At 48.9% G+C, this 18,133-nt stretch overlaps 1 protein-coding gene across 4 annotated transcripts; it reads left to right on the forward strand.

Moving 5' to 3' along the window:
• Positions 1-1,388: 1,388 nt before the first annotated feature.
• On the forward strand, positions 1,389-17,165 carry cxxc5a (CXXC finger protein 5a). Of its 4 annotated transcripts, none has more exons than XM_048995090.1 (3): positions 1,389-2,977; positions 8,037-8,955; positions 16,188-17,165. In XM_048995090.1, exons 2-3 carry the CDS (start codon positions 8,203-8,205, stop codon positions 16,230-16,232), a joined length of 798 nt encoding a protein of 265 aa, XP_048851047.1. In that variant the 5' UTR covers positions 1,389-2,977; positions 8,037-8,202; the 3' UTR covers positions 16,233-17,165. The 4 variants fall into 4 exon arrangements, with proteins under 4 accessions (XP_048851047.1, XP_048851043.1, XP_048851048.1 ...); XM_048995086.1 differs by lacking the exon at positions 1,389-2,977 and adding an exon at positions 2,999-3,567; XM_048995091.1 differs by lacking the exon at positions 1,389-2,977 and adding an exon at positions 2,999-3,567 and having other exon boundaries at positions 16,191-17,165.
• The last annotated feature ends 968 nt before the right edge of the window (positions 17,166-18,133 follow it).

Consider the following 18,133-nt stretch of genomic DNA (forward strand, 5'->3'; position numbering starts at 1 on the left):
ATATTAAAAAAAATACATTAAAACTGAAATAGACTTTATGTGGGGGAGGGGGTGAGGGAGAATGTAAATAGGAAGACACGTGTCCCAGGTGAGATGAATCAGCAAAAACAGAAGTAAGAGGTGGTCCTTGTACTCAAATACCGTGGTCTCTAGTCTGCTTATTGGAGAATGTATGCCGTACTTTCACTGTGTAGCCAGGTTTCGTCTTTATATCTTAAATGTACAGACTCGTGTTATTGTGAACGAGGAGAGGGTCACAGACAAGCAATTATAGACAATTGTTTTACAAGATATTGACTTTCTTCCTGCACGATAAAGGTCGAGTGTCACGTTACCCCTTTGCCAAGCCGCTCAGATAGAAGTGCGTGACGTCCGCTGACCCTAATTCCAGTTTTTTTGTGTAATAATCTTATAGGTTTACCATCGCCTACGATTTTGGAATCAACACAGCTTCCCCCAAGCCTAATATAAAGTGATGATAGTCAATGGATTTTTTTGTTATCAAATTCCTTAACTGACTGGGTTAATCAGTCATCTCAGCATGGAGAACACACACGCGTGAGTTAATTCACACGCACATTAGTCCGTAGGCTATATACCTACCCTAACAGTCAGATTTTATCGTGATAAAGTGCCTCAGTTACTGACCAACGTCTAAATGTATTTTTCCCGTGTACAGTTCTGGTGATTTTTTTTTCCATGACAGTGAGATGTTACCGGGGGGTGAAAAGACGGGAATGCTGGCAAGTCGGACGCAGATAGAGAATGTGGTCAGTGTGGACGGAATGAAGGCACACAAACAGGCCAGAAGTCCCCTCTGCTTGCTGATAAAAATCGGGAGTTGGCAAGAGCCGACCATAAAAAAAAGTGGTGAACCACTATATAGCAATCATTTCCAAAAGTGAAAAGCGGAGGCGAGGGCAATAGGGGTGCGTGTTGCATGGGAGACGCCGAAAAATCGGGCTCCTGAAGCGGTCCCAAGTAAACGGTCTTCCTTCCGAGGGATTACGGAGAAATGCGGATGCAATTTATTCACGCGTAGAGCCGCTATAGGGACCATCGTGCGGAAATATCTAGCTGACAGAACTTCTCCCCGTTATTTCCCAACGACGCAAAACATCACGGTCTTAAAAGGACGGCAGCAGCTTTCGTCACCTTTCCTATATTATCAAGATGAAGTGCTGCATTAAGAAATCCGCGAACGCCATTCATATAACTTTAATGAAACTAATGCCTTTAAAATATTTAGAGACAATTAGGGAGGAATCCCCTGGAGCCCTTCCCTTTAGCCGTTAGACTGTCAAAATATATTAAACATAACAAATTCCTAGTGAAATAGAAGTAATTGTCCTCGCACGGGGACGGGATGGAGCGGAGAATATGGTTTGAGTTTCAGGCATATTCTGTTGCGCTTATGGGGTCGTGTAGGGTCGCGCCTGGCGGTTCAGCAACGTCACTTACGACTCCTGCTTCGTGCTTATCGCACGTTAATATCGCTTCGGTTATCTGGTCGAGCAGAGACACGCGCTGCCATGTTCCCATGCACAACACGTATGTGGCCGCGTGCTATAATATCAGTAACGGTAACACTGAATTGTGCTCATAACAACGGTATAGTTGTCGAGAATGAAAATTAATCACGTTTTAGGGCCACTTGATTTATCAGAGAGACCAACAACTAGTACACAGGCTGTAATCATTGTTTGCTACATATTACTAGTAGCAATGTGCTGAATTTAGTTGTTGAAAACTATTACAACCGAAAGTCATAAGACACACCGGACTAGATCACTTCTGGTTTGTAGAGTAACCAGACGACAAACCTGCGACAATGCACGTTAAGGTAGCTCGGTCGTGCAGTTTGCGTCCAGGCAGCCCCACGTTGAGTATTAACGCCTAGTTTTGTTTGCCAGTGTGCCTCTGCGTTTCTCAGAGTGTCTTTGAATGCGCAAGCCTGGCCGCCACTAGCGGCTGAACACCCCCACACACAAACAGCAGCAGCCCTTATCTCACTCCCTCCCGAGCTCGGCTGCTGTGTTATTTTCCAGCACGGAGCCTGAACCCGCACGATCGATTCGCATTGATTGTCCCTGACGAGCTGCTCCACTTTCCAGCCAATGTCAGCCCGTCTGCGATCGGGAAGAAGAGAAATGAAGGAAAATCTCTGCCGCCCTGGCGGTGTCATTTCCACACACTTCAGTTGGCCGCCTGCCAGCAGACAGGACATTCACAAGAGGTGGAGTGGACTCTGCTATTGAGCGAGAAGAGGAGCGAGTGCCGGACCCGAGCCACTGCACCTCAGACCATCGCAGCTTATATACACCAACAGGCTCCTTTTTACATCCAGTGTGTGAAAATCTGTCGGGTAATGACCGGTCCCCCATATACATAAGAGCTGCGGTTTGTTTATTTGACTTGCATTAAACCTTAGGTTGACTTGAATCATTATTTAAGAAACATGTGGGTGAATTAACTAAAATACCGACAACATGATTAATATTAGCGCACAGAGGTACATTTCAGGCAGTCTCTGTAACTTTTTGTTTTTGTGTGCTTAACATACGTCTAAGCAAATGAAACTGCTGGGCTTTTGAGTACGTAAAACAGAAAAAGGACAAGACCCCAAAGTGCTGTTTCTCTCCGGCATGTGACGTCATTAAGAGTTATGCGCATTTTTCCTTACTTAAGTCAGACACGTGGTGCCTTAATACAGACATATCTGTCTAAGTAATCATTTCCACGCTTCAGTAGCAGTTGTTGCTAAAATGATGGATTGTGCCTTAATAATATTATTATAGCAACCCTTATCCCACTTATAAAACACTTAGTAAGAAGTAAAGACCATTGTGCTTTGCAATTAATCTTCACTAACTCGGCGCATCAAGTGCATAATTTAAAATAATATACTCTTCTGGAGAGTCCAGCGGATGTCTTTTGGAAGTGAGAGTGTTTGAAAGAAAACTTCCGTCTTAAAGAGGTATGACTAAAAATGTAGCTGCTTTCTGCTAAGAACAAAAACATATTTTGCGTGAACGGCAGCCAGACACGGCAAAGTAGCGCCTTCAGGCACGAGCATCAGCCGAAAGAATCGTTTCTCATCCGTAAAAATCAACACGTGTTTCGCTTAAAAAACAAACAATTGCACAGGTCGACAAGCGTACGAACGGGCTGTGATGCTTTCGTAAGGACCACGCTTCGCGATTTGCTGTTTATTATTATTATTGTTATTATTTTGCGGCTACGTTGCGGGAAGTCCAGTTCGGTTTTTACGTGAAGCACCAAAAATCTATGAAATGTGTTTGCATGTTCTTCTCCGCAAGCAGGGATGTAGAGGTGGGATTGCAAGATCCGAAAGGTTGGAGAGCCCACAAGCTCGCTTCCGAGAAAGTACATTTTACGGCAATTTATCATTCCATTTCCCTCGCCTTTATTTCGGTCGAGGGCGGTAATATTTCTACTGGGCTAGAATTTGAATTTTTCCCTGGTTTTGGCATCAATCTCCGCAGCAGGCGCGGAGACGGGGCGCCTGGACAGTGGGATCCCTCCCCTCCGCTCGGATCTGCTTTGGTAGGTGCGAATGAAAAGGGCCTGTGTTTGCAAATATGCAGATACATTGAAGGGGGGAATCATACTTTGTTGAAGTCTGCTGAAAGTTGGGATGTCATCTTCCTAACGATCAAGTTAACAGGGAGAACGGGAGAATGTTTTTTCGTGATTTACCCAAACGTGCCGCTGCAGACCGTGTGCTGGCACCGCAGAGACCCCGGTTTCAGATCAATGAGTCTAGACAAAAGGTATTTTTGTGTTGCTTTAATGTTAAATCAAATTTCTAACGGGCTCATTTACTGCATGTGCGCGTTTAAGACACGCGTTACCGTTGACTTTGGCGTTTTACAGATTTACGTTTTGCACTTTGTGTTAAGTCATTTATCTTCTTTAAAAACGTGTTCCAAGACCGGTTACTGTTGTAACACTCATTTAAAAACATCGTGGCATTATTTGGTGTTTAACTGGTCGGTGTGTAAAAATGCGGAGTGTTAAATATTCTGTTTATGATAGGCGCTGAACTTGACGCTCTCGTTATATATGCCGAAATAAATGATGTCACTTATATTTCATTACCATGATGGTGATTTATGATAGTCGTGATTTTCGTGTCAAGTGCTTAAATATTATGGTAAGTTTCCCCCTGCTTTTAAGAATGAACTTTTCGTACCGGGGAATTCGTGCATATTATCTACGGAAATGTATTAATCGTGGAAATGCTTTCTTTATCAATGTACTTAGTACAGCATACCTATGTGTACGGCCGATGTATTTAATTTTGACTTTGGGGAGAGCACGCTGCTCTTTGGCGGATTTCCGTGCTCTTTGTTGCTCCCACGAAGGGATCTGGCCGCCGCCTGAGCGCGATGTCCGCGGCCCGAGCGCTGCTGCGTGCGGGGATTTACTGCGACCCCCCGGCGCTGCCGCAATCCGCGCTCGGTAGCTCCTGCTTCGCTGCCTCTTTTCCTGCCTGCAATTAAACGGCGCCTTAACTTCAGTTCACGGCGCCTCGTTAGACTGTTGTTTCGCATCTGGGCTTGTTTGTGCGCTGGAATCGTCTAATCGGATGTGCGATGGAAGAATACGCAGCATTACTTGTATAATAAGAGTAATCATTATTAACGTTTGGGCAGTGTGTTGGGTCCGATGTATGCCTCTGTGTGTGTGAACGCGCCTGCTTGCGCACGGGCGTGAACGCGCGCTTGGGGCCAAATAGTACGTTAGGCTGTGCATTACCTGGGCTAATAAATGTATAACTTGCACACCTCCCCCCCCCACCAGATATGGAGTAGCAACTTAATGCTCGGGTGTTATTCGTGTACGATTTCGGGATAGCTGCGCCCCCCCACCAACAAGGAAAACGCTGAAAAGATATTTTGAAGTAATGCTTTCAGTTTCGGCTTTTGGGCGCACATGAAGTATTGACTAAAAATACCAGGCTGTTGCTTCTGTAAGTGGGCAGGAATTCGTGATAATTTGACCTCTTGATCATAAAGCGATTCGCATTTTATATGCCTGATGTGCTATTAATGGTTACACTTGTCAACCTATAAAGTGAGAATATTTAGCTATTCCGAGGTGATCCGGCAATTGTCACATCAGTCACATTTCGGCGGAAATCTGCCTTCATATTAGGCATTGAGGTCTTCGGTGACTGTGCCGCTAAACTAGAAGTTAGAAGATTTTTCTTTCTTTTTTTTACAGTTTGTACGTCTGATTTAACGCCGATGGTGAATCGCACGGAAGAAGCGGCAGGATCTTATTCTCAACCCGATAACTGAGCCGGTCTGCTATTATTGTAATGAATCGGGCTAATCATTTATAATAAAGAGAGGAAGACAACTGTAGCAGTGGCAAGTTAATTTAAGATGCCCCATTTTCAGGTCAATTTACAATCAATTATGACATAGACGATATCTATCAAAATGCAGAACAAACAAGCAAGTAATTGAAACCCCATTTAGTTAAGCAATTGAGTTCAAAGACGTAGCGAGTAGATTGGAAATATCCGACCAACATTTTTTTAGGACTGTGTAATTAGCAAAGTCATTCTGTCTTTTCATGCTGGTGTCGTGATGAAATAGGTTGCGTTTCACTGAATTAGGCTTGCTTAATTAAAAACTATGACAACAACAATAATAATAATTTCACTGCTCGCTATTGCTACTGGGTATAAAATGTAGGGGAATTTTTTCTGACTCCTACCTTAAGCTAAGGATCAGCGCAGGAATCCCCGTCTTTCAGAAGTACAGTAAAATCGGGCTTAGGGAGCTGTATTCTAAATCATTTTCGCTTGGCTTTCCTTTGGATCACCCAGCGGGAAAAGGGTGCAAAAATTCAAACGTGACCCTGCGTAAATGTCTTGCACTGATTTCCCCCCCCCCCCCCCCGCCCCCGATCAAATTGTTTTGAATTTTTTATTAAATTGAACCCTTAGCAACACATTCCTGCCTAATTATTGAGGGAATCTGGCACTGACAGCCATACGTGCTCCTCAGTGACAGCAGCCAATCACAGGCGTTGTTTCAACTCGGATATGTAAGGTTATGTATTAATGGCTGTCCACGATTTGGCATCCGTCCGTTATAGCCCACTTTGATGTGATGTCATGAGAGTTACCCCGTTTTTTTAAGTGCTGCTTGTTGACATTAGTGTGGCTGTTTGTTTTTATTTTTTTTTTGTAGTGCATCTGCATCTGGCCCTCTTATATGATGGTGCGGCCCCCCTCCTGCTCCTCTAGGGGGCCCCGCACAGGGACTCCTACCTGCAGAACGCTTGCGGGGTGGTGGTGTTTAAGTCGGTATTACAGGAAGCCTCGTTTCCCCATCAGCGGGAGGACGGCCTTGTTTGATAGGCTGCACACTGTCCTGCCATTTTTTCTTTCTTTTTTAATCTTTTTTAATCTTTTTTTTTTTTTTTTTTTTTTTTTTGGTAGATCATTTAACACTAAGGCACCAAGAAAGAAAGAACGAGGTGAAAGAGGAAAGGAGCGAGAGGGAGGGCAGCCAGGGGGGCGGCGGCAGCGTGAGGGCCTGGGGGGGCCCGCTCCTGATCAGACGCATTGTGCTGCGCGAGCGGCCTGGCCCGGTTCTGCTGGCGCCGCAGGCCCTGTGCTGCTGGGAACACGGGGGCTGCGTTCCCGCCTTTGAAGCTCTACCTCCTACTAATTCTGGCCTTCCAATTTACACACACTGTGCCCCCCCTCTCCGTCCTTCCCCTCGCCTTTGTCTGCCATATAAGGGCCGGTCCAGCACGGCCCCCTTCCTTGGCGTTTCTCTGCGGTGTCGCGAGTGCGTGCCTGCGTGTGTGTGTGTGTGTGTGTGTGTGTGTGTGTGTGTGTGTGTGTGTGCGCGCTTCCGCCGTGCTCGTGTGGCTTCTGAAGGACAGGTCAGGAAAATTTAGGGTTTATTCTTTTCCGGCGCCTCACATGGCACCCCGGCGACGGGGCTGGTGGTACCGGCATGCCGGGCCTCTCGCGGGTTGCGTCATGCGGGGCTTTTCTAGGACAGGTGTTCTGCCAGCCGAAGGCTCTCGGCTGCCTTTACCGCCGGCCTGGCCGCTACGGACCCTGCTTTCCAGAAAGGCCTGCTGACGGGGATGTTGTAGGTTCAAGTCCTGGGGGACCAGCGGGGGCCCTGCTCAAGTCACATGACCTGAAATGCCTCAGGAAAAAAGAAAAACACCCATCTAATGACTGAGTGTGAGCAGATTTTGGGGGCTAACAATAGCTAGGCGGAGAAGAAATAATAGTTAATAAATAATAATATGTTCCTTGATAAAGCATGAGTAGGGATGGCTTGTGTCGCTTCAGCTCAGTGGAGCGATGAAACAAGGTGGGGGGGGTAGCTGGGGGGCTCACCTTCCGGAAGAAGCACGTCAGCCAGATGGCGTTTAAGGAACGAGGAACTGAGGTATACAAACACGGATTTGTACCTGTGTGCGCGGGAAGGTACCATGTACCGGAGAGTGATGTTTATCTGGGTCAGATCACACTCCGGACTTAACTTAGCCAGACGTCGTCTTTTTTTTTTTTTTTCTCAACATGCAGTATGTGTGTCTGTATTATTTGTACCACAGGGTCTGCAAGAGTGACTCCTTCTTCAGAGTCGCTCCTGTGAGAGTGAGGTGAGCAGGTGTCCAGACTGCGATTCATGAATGGGGAGCGTGTGAGGTGACCAGCCGCTGGTTTTCATGTTGGGCTGTTATTAATGGCGGATAAATGTACAGGGGTGTGTTGATTCAGAAAGAGAGGGAGGACAGGACATTCCCCCACCCATCTGCCAGGTCTGTCACTCCCTCCACCTGCCCCCTGGCTTATATGACTGCTTCCTGGCAAACGGTGACCATGTACAGGGCGCTCGAGGGTTGGACAGAAACTATCCAACAGCCCGGTCCGGCCTATTCCAACCGCACGCCCGTCACTGAGCTTTCTCTCACTGGCCAGCCCCGCTTTAACGTTTCTCCCTCTCTCTCCTGTCTTCCTCCCGCAGTTTTCAGTTCATCTGCGGGAAGATGTGGATGAGGGTAGTGATTTAGAGCTGGGTCGAGGGCACCAAGGGCTTCGATTGGCCGATCCGTCAGCAGGGGAGGTATCGCCCTCACCTGGGCTTTGAACAAGACCGCCAGCAAACGCCCCTCCTCCGCACGCGCTGGACCATGTCTGGCGGACGACCAGAGGGGAGCCAAAGTGCCGAGAGCCTGGACAAGAGTAGCTGCGGCGAGGAGGCGCCGGCCCCCGTCGCCGAGCGGCGCAGTCGGAGCGGCATCATCAGCGAGCCACTCAGCAAGAGCCTGAAGAAGTCACGAGCTCTGTCGCAGTACACCGCCAGCTGCTCCAACGGACTGCTGCAGAACGGCGCTCTAGGGGGTGAGCCCAAGGGCAACTCCGGCACGGCGCAGGACAAGCAGCAGGTGGTGCCGAGCAAGGCTGAGCGGACCCTGGACCAGGTTCTTGAAGCACAGAATGGGCTACTCCACTTTGCGCAGGCAGCAGCACTCTTGAAGCGCGCTGGGATGGAGCACATGCTGCTTCCTGGCGAGCAGGCGGCCGGCCTGGGCGACCTGGAGGGTGTGTCCGGCGCCGACGCCATCGGCGGCCCAGCGGACTTCCCCTACCTGGGCGGCTTCCCCTTTAACCCGGGCCTCTTCATCATGACGCCCGCCGGAGTCTTCCTCGCCGACAGCGCGTTGCACATGGCCGGTCTGGCGGAGTACCCCATGCAGAGCGAGCTGGCCTCCGCCATCAGCTCGGGCAAGAAGAAGCGGAAACGCTGCGGCATGTGCCCGCCGTGCCGTCGGCGCATAAACTGCGAGCAGTGCAGCAGCTGCCGGAACCGCAAAACGGGCCACCAGATCTGTAAATTTCGCAAATGCGAGGAACTTAAAAAGAAGCCGTCCGCTGCACTGGAGGTAAGGGTGTGAGGCGCGACCGAGGGGGTCGAGGCGCTGAGGGTTCCTGGAGGCGGGCGTTAAAAAAGGGCTCTGGATGGAGGGATTAGACCGGGTAGGGGCTGAGGGATGAAGTGCTGGGCAGCGCTGGGATCAGACAGGGAGGAAGGCGGTGCTTAGGAGGTGAGGGTGTGATGTGGGCGGAGTTTAAGAGCTAATAGGATGGGATGAGGCTGTGATATCGGGGAGTGACAGGTGGTGGAATAGAGGATGTTCGGGGCCAGACACACACACACACACAGGCAACACAGGATTCCCTTTAATCTTTCCTCCCACCCCCCCAGTACAAATTGACAAGTGTAGGCCATCTCTATTCTATATCACCCCCCCCCCCCCACACGGCCACTCTGCAAATGAGCCGGCTTAAAAAAAATATCCCCCCTAAACACAATCTTCTATATTGGCGATTGGTCCGTGTCCGAGCGCCGTGTGTCTGTGTGTCTGTGTGTACGTCTGCGTGTGTACGTATCCGTGTATGTGCATGCGTGTGTCTGTGTGTGTGTCTGTGTGTGAGTGTGTGTGTGCATGTGTGTGTCTGTGTGCATGCGTGTGTCTGTGTGTGTGTGCGTGCGTGTGTGTGTGTGTGTGTGTGCGTGCGTGTGTGTGCGTGCGTGCGTGTGTGTGTGTGTGTGTGTGTGTGTGCGTGCGTGTGTGTGTCTGTGTGTGTGTCTGTGTGCATGCGTGTGTGTGTGTCTGTGTGCATGCGTGTGTGTGTGTATGTGTGCGTGCGTGTGTGTGTGTGCGTGCGTGTGTCTGTGTGTGCGTGTGTGTGTGCGTGCGTGTGTGTGTGTGCGTGTGAGATGCCTGTGACTGGCACACCCAGTCCATCTGGCACCAGGCTCATCATCTGAGGCGCCAGGTGTCACTGCCGCCGCCTGCTCTCCCCAAGCCCGCGCCCCATCCCCGCCGTGTGTCCGCAGGGCCTCCGTGCCCCCCCCCCACATCACGGTCACCCCCCGCCATGGTTTCGAAACGAAGAGGACGGTGTCATTAGTCATGTCAGAAGCCAGCGAGGACGTGTCAGGATAACCTGCATGCTGTGGGGGGGGGGGGGGGTGTTCACTTTCACCCCTGGGGGGGGGTTTCCGGGTTCCATCTGAAGTGTGAGGTTAGGGATATTTTGCAGGATGATTGAGGTCGTGTCGGGTGGGGGGGGGGATTCGGGATTAGGGTGAGCTCGGGGGGTGGGCCTGCGTTAGCGGATCATCCCGAGGAACTGCGTGGAGTCAGAGCCCGGACACTGCCAATGGGACCTGTTTGGTTATTACACAGTGTGGGACTGCACCAACGCCACCAGGAACTCTCTGGCCGCGTGTAGCCGGTAAAGCGTAGGCTCATAGAGGGACTTTGCTGCGCGTGGTCTGGATCGGGCCGGTCCGACTTTTTCCTGCTCCTGGGCCTCACCGCACTTGCCAACGTAGTGCTTCTGCCACCTTCAGGCGTGACTCTGAAGATTTCTCTGCTCCAAAGTTCATGTTACGTCAGGTTCAACTCTGAACAGTCACTCTTAACATGTATGTTGCTTGATATCTCATTAATTCCTTACAAGTTGCATAATCTCATCAATTATATTGTATTTGAAGGGTAGTCTGTCACGCAATGGAGTTTAATTGCATATAGATGATGGTACTCTGGACTGTGTTTTACTGCTACGATCTACATACTTTTTGTAATTGTCTATGTTTAAACGTTTGTCCATGGGACCAATTTGTGGCAAGATTAGCTAACTGGCTAAATATCTAGCTAAACTTTATAAGCACAGTATTTCGTAAAACTGACATGTGTAAGAAAAAAAAAAATTGCATCTAGTCTGTTGGGGTTTGATTGTAAATGATACTTAAACATAAGATGAAATAGTTGTAATGTAATTTGAATAAAAATTTTGCTCCCCCCGAATTTGAGTCAGATGGTTATCAATTATTTGTCTTCCCGAAATAAAAGCTAGATGAAACATAAAGAATGAAGAAGTTCCTTACATCGTCGCTAAATGCAGAGATGCCTCCTAGCTGCCTTAAGACAGAATGAATCCTTGTTAGTTTAGAATTTGCTTATTTATGGACTCATTGAATCGGTTTTGACATCGGAAAAATTACTCGGCCTACTTTATGGTGGCACATGTCTTTGGTCCTGCACAGAAGAAGCAGCTTGGGCATTTAACACCGTGCCACACAAATGCAGCGAACGGCTAAATAAATTAAGCACTATTCACTTGTAGCTGTAATTTTATAGTATGCTATCAAATTGTGTATAATTGCTAGTTTTTCTACTTCTCTGTAGTATTTCCAGTGAACATATCGCTCATATCATAACAGCTGATTGGCCGCACGTGTTTATGCTCTGTTGGTTAATACATGCAATTATGAGGGAAAAAAACAACTATTTTTGCTGTAGGCTATTGGCCGTCATCGTTTGTGACACAGGTAGAACAGTTCTTCGAAAACCTTCAGATTAGTGATGTGACTGTCTCTGAGAGCAAGTCTGAAAAGAAATGTCATACAGTCATAGTCATTTTAGCTTCTGTGAACTTCACTCTCGGTATCATCGCCGCACATCGGATCACTTGAGGCTTTAGGACTTGAGGACAGGAACACACAGATTCATCATTGGAACTTGTCGGGTTCTGGTTCGAATGAATTTCGCGGAGTCATTGATGGAGGACATTGAAGGCCAGGAACACCCCACCAGTCCGGCCAGTTGTAGGCGCAGGCGAGCACTTGCTAGTGGAATCGGACCCTAGCCGAGCTTTATTGGCACACATCATCTCTATCAGGTCATGATGTTGGGCTGTCCGTGGGGGTCGTTCGCCGGGGTCATTGCCTGCCGTCCTGAGGTCACGGTGACCTGTTGAAGTTCTCAAAACAGCACACAAATTTTTGTTTACATCGTTTGCTAACTCTAAGTTAAATCTAAGTTACCCCAATACCAAGAAGGTGATTTTTTTCCCCCAAATATCATAAGTCTCATTCACTCTTATGTTTATTTAATTTAGTCTTTGGGAAGAAAAAAGACACCAGACTTTAAGTCATATATTGTGTAGACTTAAAAATAATATTGCACACACATACAAAATATATAAAAAGATGTTTATTCTTTATTTACTTTTGCCTACTCAGTCAAATAAGGATGCTTGATTCAACAAAGTAGAAGCACATGCTCAGGTATGTTGGGATTTCAGTAGCTTTTGCATATCCCATCATGCTCTGCTTCGAGGGGAGAGCAAAACCTTAGGGTTCGAGTTTTGTTTTTAAAGCGGACTTGTTATTTTGTGCTGCTTTTTAAGTGCGCTTGCTGTCTGTCGACTGGAAAACCAGGTGATCAGTCAGGCTCTGCTTGGAAAGTGTGTGGATCGGGCAAAATGGACAAGGGGTCGAGTTGCACCGCGCTTTTGTGTACGTGTGCATTTTTACTTTTTTTTTTGGGCGTATTGGGGCACGTCCTGCAGAGCTTCCGGCAACAACTGCCGCCAGGCTCAGCCCAATTCGCATGTAGGTCCGTAGGTGTGAAAACATGCCGCGTGATACCAGAGCTGCACCTTCAAGCACGAGAAACCAAAAGGCTGCAAGTTACTAAATAGCCTGAGTGAATATTTGGTCGGTAATTGTCTTGATTGTAAATGAGTCGCACCTTCCTTCGTAACGCACTATGGATTACGGCTTCTGGGAAGATAATAAGAGTGCTACTGCGTGTGCTTGATGTGTCCATGCGAGTTGGGCGCCGTAAATCTTGCAGGGGAGAGGTTCTGAAACGGTAGCTCTGTGGCAGGGCTCGTTTGGAAGGGGAGGGGGTGCTGCCAGCCAGACCTCTGGGCTGTTTTCCATCGAAAGCTCACGGTAGCCCAGGGGGGCGGCCGTAAAAACGGGGCCGAGATGGACGTGGCGAGCCGGACCACGCTGGTGGGAGGCGTCTGTCGTTATTTTAGGAGCCTCGCAGATGAACAGAAATGTAAGGGCTGCAGGAGGCGGCCTGGTGGAGAAGCGGCTCAGTACGGGGAGATGGAGCACAGCGTGTACCCGTAGCAATCCCGTGGGACCTGACACACCATGTGGGGTCTGACACGTATGATGTATGTGTAGGAAGAACGAGGGGAACCATGATCCAGACCATGAGGGGCCTGACATGTATCTATAGGAAGAGTAAAGGGAACCATGATCGAGACCATGAGGGGTCTGACATGTATCTACAGGAACAGTAAAGGGAACCATGATCCAGACCATGAGGGGTCTGACATGTATCTACAGGAACAGTAAAGGGAACCATGATCCAGACCATGAGGGGCCTGACATGTATCTACAGGAACAGTAAAGGGAACCATGATCCAGACCATGAGGGGTCTGACATGTATCTATAGGAACAGTAAAGGGAACCATGATCCAGACCATGAGGGGTCTGACATGTATCTACAGGAACAGTAAAGGGAACCATGATCCAGACCATGAGGGGCCTGACATGTATCTACAGGAACAGTAAAGGGAACCATGATCCAGACCATGAGGGGCCTGACATGTATCTATAGGAACAGTAAAGGGAACCATGATCCAGACCATGAGGGGCCTGACATGTATCTACAGGAACAGTAAAGGGAACCATGATCCAGACCATGAGGGGCCTGACATGTATCTATAGGAACAGTAAAGGGAGCCATGATCCAGACCATGTGAGTCTGATCTGGTAAGACCAGTTCAGCACCAAACGGTAATGCATCCACAAACGTGTGTGTTTCTGGAGGTGAACGCTGCATATTATTTTGGCTACACTTGTCTTTGTATGCACGCACATGTTTTTTTGTAGTTTGCCCGTTCTGTCTGTTCCGTCACACGTCTGCGAGGATGCCGGCAGCGTCCGGGCCTGCAGCGGTCCCCGGACACTCGGAAGGGGCACATGTGTGGTCAGCTGGCTCATCCTCACTGTCTCTAGTTGATTATTTATTCATCTCTTCATTTATTTATTGCTGCAGCTGCGAGCTGCCCTTTGTCTGCCGTTGGCAGGCCGGCTCTGAGGAGGGATGTGACCGAGTTTCACGTTTCCTCCCCCCAGAAAGGCCGCCGTAGGAGCCGGGATGCAAACAGGGTAGAGTCCGTATCCTCTGCCAGGCAGCATGGGGCCCGAAGGGGCGGGGGGGGGGGTCACCTGAGGTGAAGGTGCTGTGTGCAGATGTGGTCGCGAGAGGGGGGCACGAGGGAAGGTCGGGGGGGGGGGGGACTCATACACTACAGGGAAGACAGTTATGTCAGGGGCACCTTAAGGCTGAAAGCCGAAATGCACATTTCTTATTGAAAAGAGCCGCGAACAGTAATTAAAAGGCCGTGCGAATTACCCAGCTGTCCCGGTACTGGAAAGTGAGGATGAAGACGGACAGAACGGGAGCCAAGCGTGGGGGGGCTGGCTAATGTCGCGTGCGGTAAGTGTCTGGCCGGTCCGATACCAGATAGTGAGGACTAAGACGGACAGAACGGGAGCCAAGCGTGGGGGGGCTGGCTAATGTCGCGCGCGGTACGTGTCCGGCCGGTCCGATACCAGATAGTGAGGACGAAGATGGACAGAACGGGAGCCAAACATGGGGGGAGGGAGGAGGGGCTGGGTAATGTCGCGCGCAGTACACGTCCGGCCGGTCCCGATCAAAATCTATCAGGGCCGTCTTTTATTTCTCTGCCTCGACTCGGAAATCTTTAAATCAAAGGAGGCCTGACTCACACGCCAGAATTCGAGATGCTGTGGGATAGTTGGAGCCAAGCATCCTTTTCCACAGGTGAGCAGATGAAAGAGCCGGAATCGTATTACAAGCTAGCCGACTCGCTAAGTGCGTTTTCTGTTATAACTGGCTGGTGTTCGTGTCATAGCTGATTACTGTAAATGAATGGATCATTTGTTTGGATGTTTTGATAGCTTTCACTTTGTGTTCTGGCTTGAGAATCGCAGCCCGTGCCAGCGTGGCGATACATGCTTTGTCTGTCAAGTGAAGTTGTTAAGCAGCTGATTTTTTTGATTTATGGAGTGGGCTTGTTTGTTCAGTTATACACTGATATGAAATTTAAAGATGGTGTTATCGAGTGATAAAATATGTTGGCATATTCTGTCCTGTGAGCTTGTTTCCGTCTGCATGCTTTGGTATGTTAGATTGTTTTTTTATTTGCGTTGCTTGTGTGTGATGCATATTTGTCGACGTGCACATTTATGCTACCATTTGTGTGTGTTTATTTGCGTTAGTTTGCTCACGTGTTTGTGTGTGACGCATATCTGTCGACGTGCACATTTATGCAGCCGTTTTCGTGTCACATCTAAATGGTGTGAGGTTCTTCGTGTGTTATCTGCGCACGCTGTACGTGTAAGAGGCATGTGGATGCACGTTGACCTGCATGTGCGTTCATCACGCGTCAGGCCTGCAGCTTGCGCATTTCGCACATAGCAGTGTCAGAGACGCTCATTCACAGATACACAAGTTCACTCAGGTGCGTTTGTCGTTGATCGCTTTTGCCTCAACAGACATGTGGAATCAGATGACCGTAAAATAGGGGAGGTGGGGAAAAACAGGTGATAGAAGAGAGCCCCCGGTTCACTGATGGGGAGCAGGGAGGGGATGTGTTGTGCGTTGTGGCTAAATAATGAATGGGGCATATCGGATTTCACTTGGAGCCATGGCTCACGGCAGCCGGGGAGGGGCAGGAGCGTAGGGGGAGGGGTGGCTGTGATGGGGGTGGGGGAATGGGGGGGTAAGGTCTGTTTGGGACAGCTTGGCGTGACGCTTAACTAAGCCAGCTGCTCTCTGGGCTTGGGGGAGAGGAAGGGAGGGGTCTGGGAGAGGAGGTGAGAGAAAAAGTGCAATACGGAATAGGGACAGGTAGTCGGCGGAGCAGGTGAGAGCGTCCAGGAACGCAAGGCCAGCAGAACATTCCGGAGGGTTAGTGAGAAGCCTTCGTGATTTACAAGCGTTACAGTGAAAACTCTGGATGGCTCACATAGCAAAAGTCAAACGCGCCTGTTTGTATTAAACACCAGTTTAGGGGGGTGGGGGTGTAAAATCATGCGTCGTACGTGAAAGGGGTTAATGATGCACTGATACCTGGACCTGGGGCTGATGTTGACCCCAGCCTCCCGCAGACTTCTGGCTGTCATGGAAACCCGCCTCCAGTGTTGTCAGCGCCCCCCCCCCCCCCCCCCAGATCCATGACTCTGATTCCTCTTTTCCTCTTTCCAAGAAGGTGATGCTGCCGGCGGGGGCAGCGTTCCGGTGGTTCCAGTAGGACTGTGATCCCGACGCTCGCCAGTGGAGTGTGACGGCACCCCTTCCACCCCCCCCCTGCCCCCCCCCCTCCCCAGCTTGGATTGTCTTGGGCGCCTGGGACCCCCTGGCTGAACCACAAAACGCTGAAGTCAAAATGCATATTACTAATGGATGCACCTTCATATTCCTGAACCAAAAATAAATGTACAGAGATCTATGGCAACCCATTCTCTTTTCTATGTTCCGTTTTGGTACCTTTTTGTCGTTTTTCCAGCAGATTTCAGTCATTTTGACATGGAACTTCTCATCGCCAAACTGTAATGAGGGACTGAGGTGTGCGGACAATCAGCTAAGCTCTGTGTTCGGTGTTCTCGTCGTTTCTGTGTGGAAAGATACTGTACTTGTGTAGAGAATGTAAATTTACAGCTATATTTTAAGAGATTAGCAGCTAATGACAAGCGCTCTTGTATGTCAGCAACATTGTTTTTACTTACAACCCTCTGTATTTTTCGATTGGTTATTTTTTTATATTTTGTTTCATTTCTGTTTTGTTACGTGACTGAAGAACAGTTTTGAAAACTGCTCAGTGTTTGATATTAAAAGCGAAACGTTGACAATATAGAATTGCGATTCATGACTGAATAGAGATTTTTAGTCTGACAGCACTGCTGTGGCCCAAACTCCCAAAAATGAGGGAAGATTCATTTTCCACCGTAGTTTTCAGATGACAGCAGAAAACGCCGCCTGTCATTTTTCCCCTACACACTTCACTGGCGGTCCGGCGGGCCCAAGTCGCTGTGTCCCCGGAGAGGCTCATGCTTCTGACCGCACGCGGGGGTCCACCGCGCCGCCCCCACTGCACCCTCGAAAGGACTCCGTTATGTTTGTGTTAATTTAGAAACCTGGGCTGTTTTTTTTTTTTTTTTTTGTGAATAAAAAATGACTGCATGTATTTGTGTCCGTATCTACAGCTCCTTTGCATGGCGTTTTTAAAAAGGTGTACCGAGTACCGAAAAAAGCAACTGCAGACCACTGGTAAAAAAATACTGCGGTTAAAAGCATATAAATCTTTCTGAATTGTCCCTCATTTATTCCACGAAAACAAGGGGGAAAAAACTGAAGCATTAGAAAGTAGTTTTTAAAAAGTATTGGGGTTTGCTTTGTTTTGATACAACTTCATGCATAACTGTGAAACAAACCAGGGAGGAGATGAGAGGCACAGTAACACTGAAGGAGATAAGAACAAATGAAATGATTCTGAATTTCTCCATGAGATCCACTTAAGCAGAGGCCTGTGCAGAGTTTGCAAGACCCAGGTGGGGCTGCTTTAGGTCCATGCAGAGACGTGCAACTTCACAGCAATTTATAGGGGGGACGCGACAATCAGGGGATGCCTGGGACTAAAACCAGCCACCCTCTGTGTCATTTTCGCCTTGTTCTTTTGAGATTACGTTGCCGTCGGCACCACAACGTGTTTGGATCAAACCCCGCCGGTACTCAGACCGTATAGCAGAACTCAAACCTCGACTTGTACATCAGAGCAGTTTGTATCCTAGCTGTTTCCCAGCTACTGACGAAATGTTAGACCAGACATAATATACAATTACAGATGAAGACAGTGTTCAGCTGCGTAGTGGAAACGGATAGCCCCCTACATGCTATAAAAGAGCACAACTTCTGTGAGTGTGGGGCGGCGAAGCGAGCTCACAGTTTTATCCTATCTGAGTGTATCTGGCAGCCTGGCCCCCCTCCCTGCCCCGGACGACAGCGATGGAGCCGGGAGGTAGCCAAGGTCCTGCATTATTAATGAGAGCCGGGTGTCCTCAGCAGCCGCCCGGCAGCGCGAGCGCACGTCGCGGCCAGTCACGCGCCGCCCGTGCGTGACGGCGAGCTCCTCACGGCGCTTCCGCCAATTCCAGT

The sequence above is a fragment of the Brienomyrus brachyistius genome, chromosome 24 (assembly GCF_023856365.1).
Source record: "Brienomyrus brachyistius isolate T26 chromosome 24, BBRACH_0.4, whole genome shotgun sequence".
NCBI classification, from domain to species: domain Eukaryota; kingdom Metazoa; phylum Chordata; class Actinopteri; order Osteoglossiformes; family Mormyridae; genus Brienomyrus; species Brienomyrus brachyistius.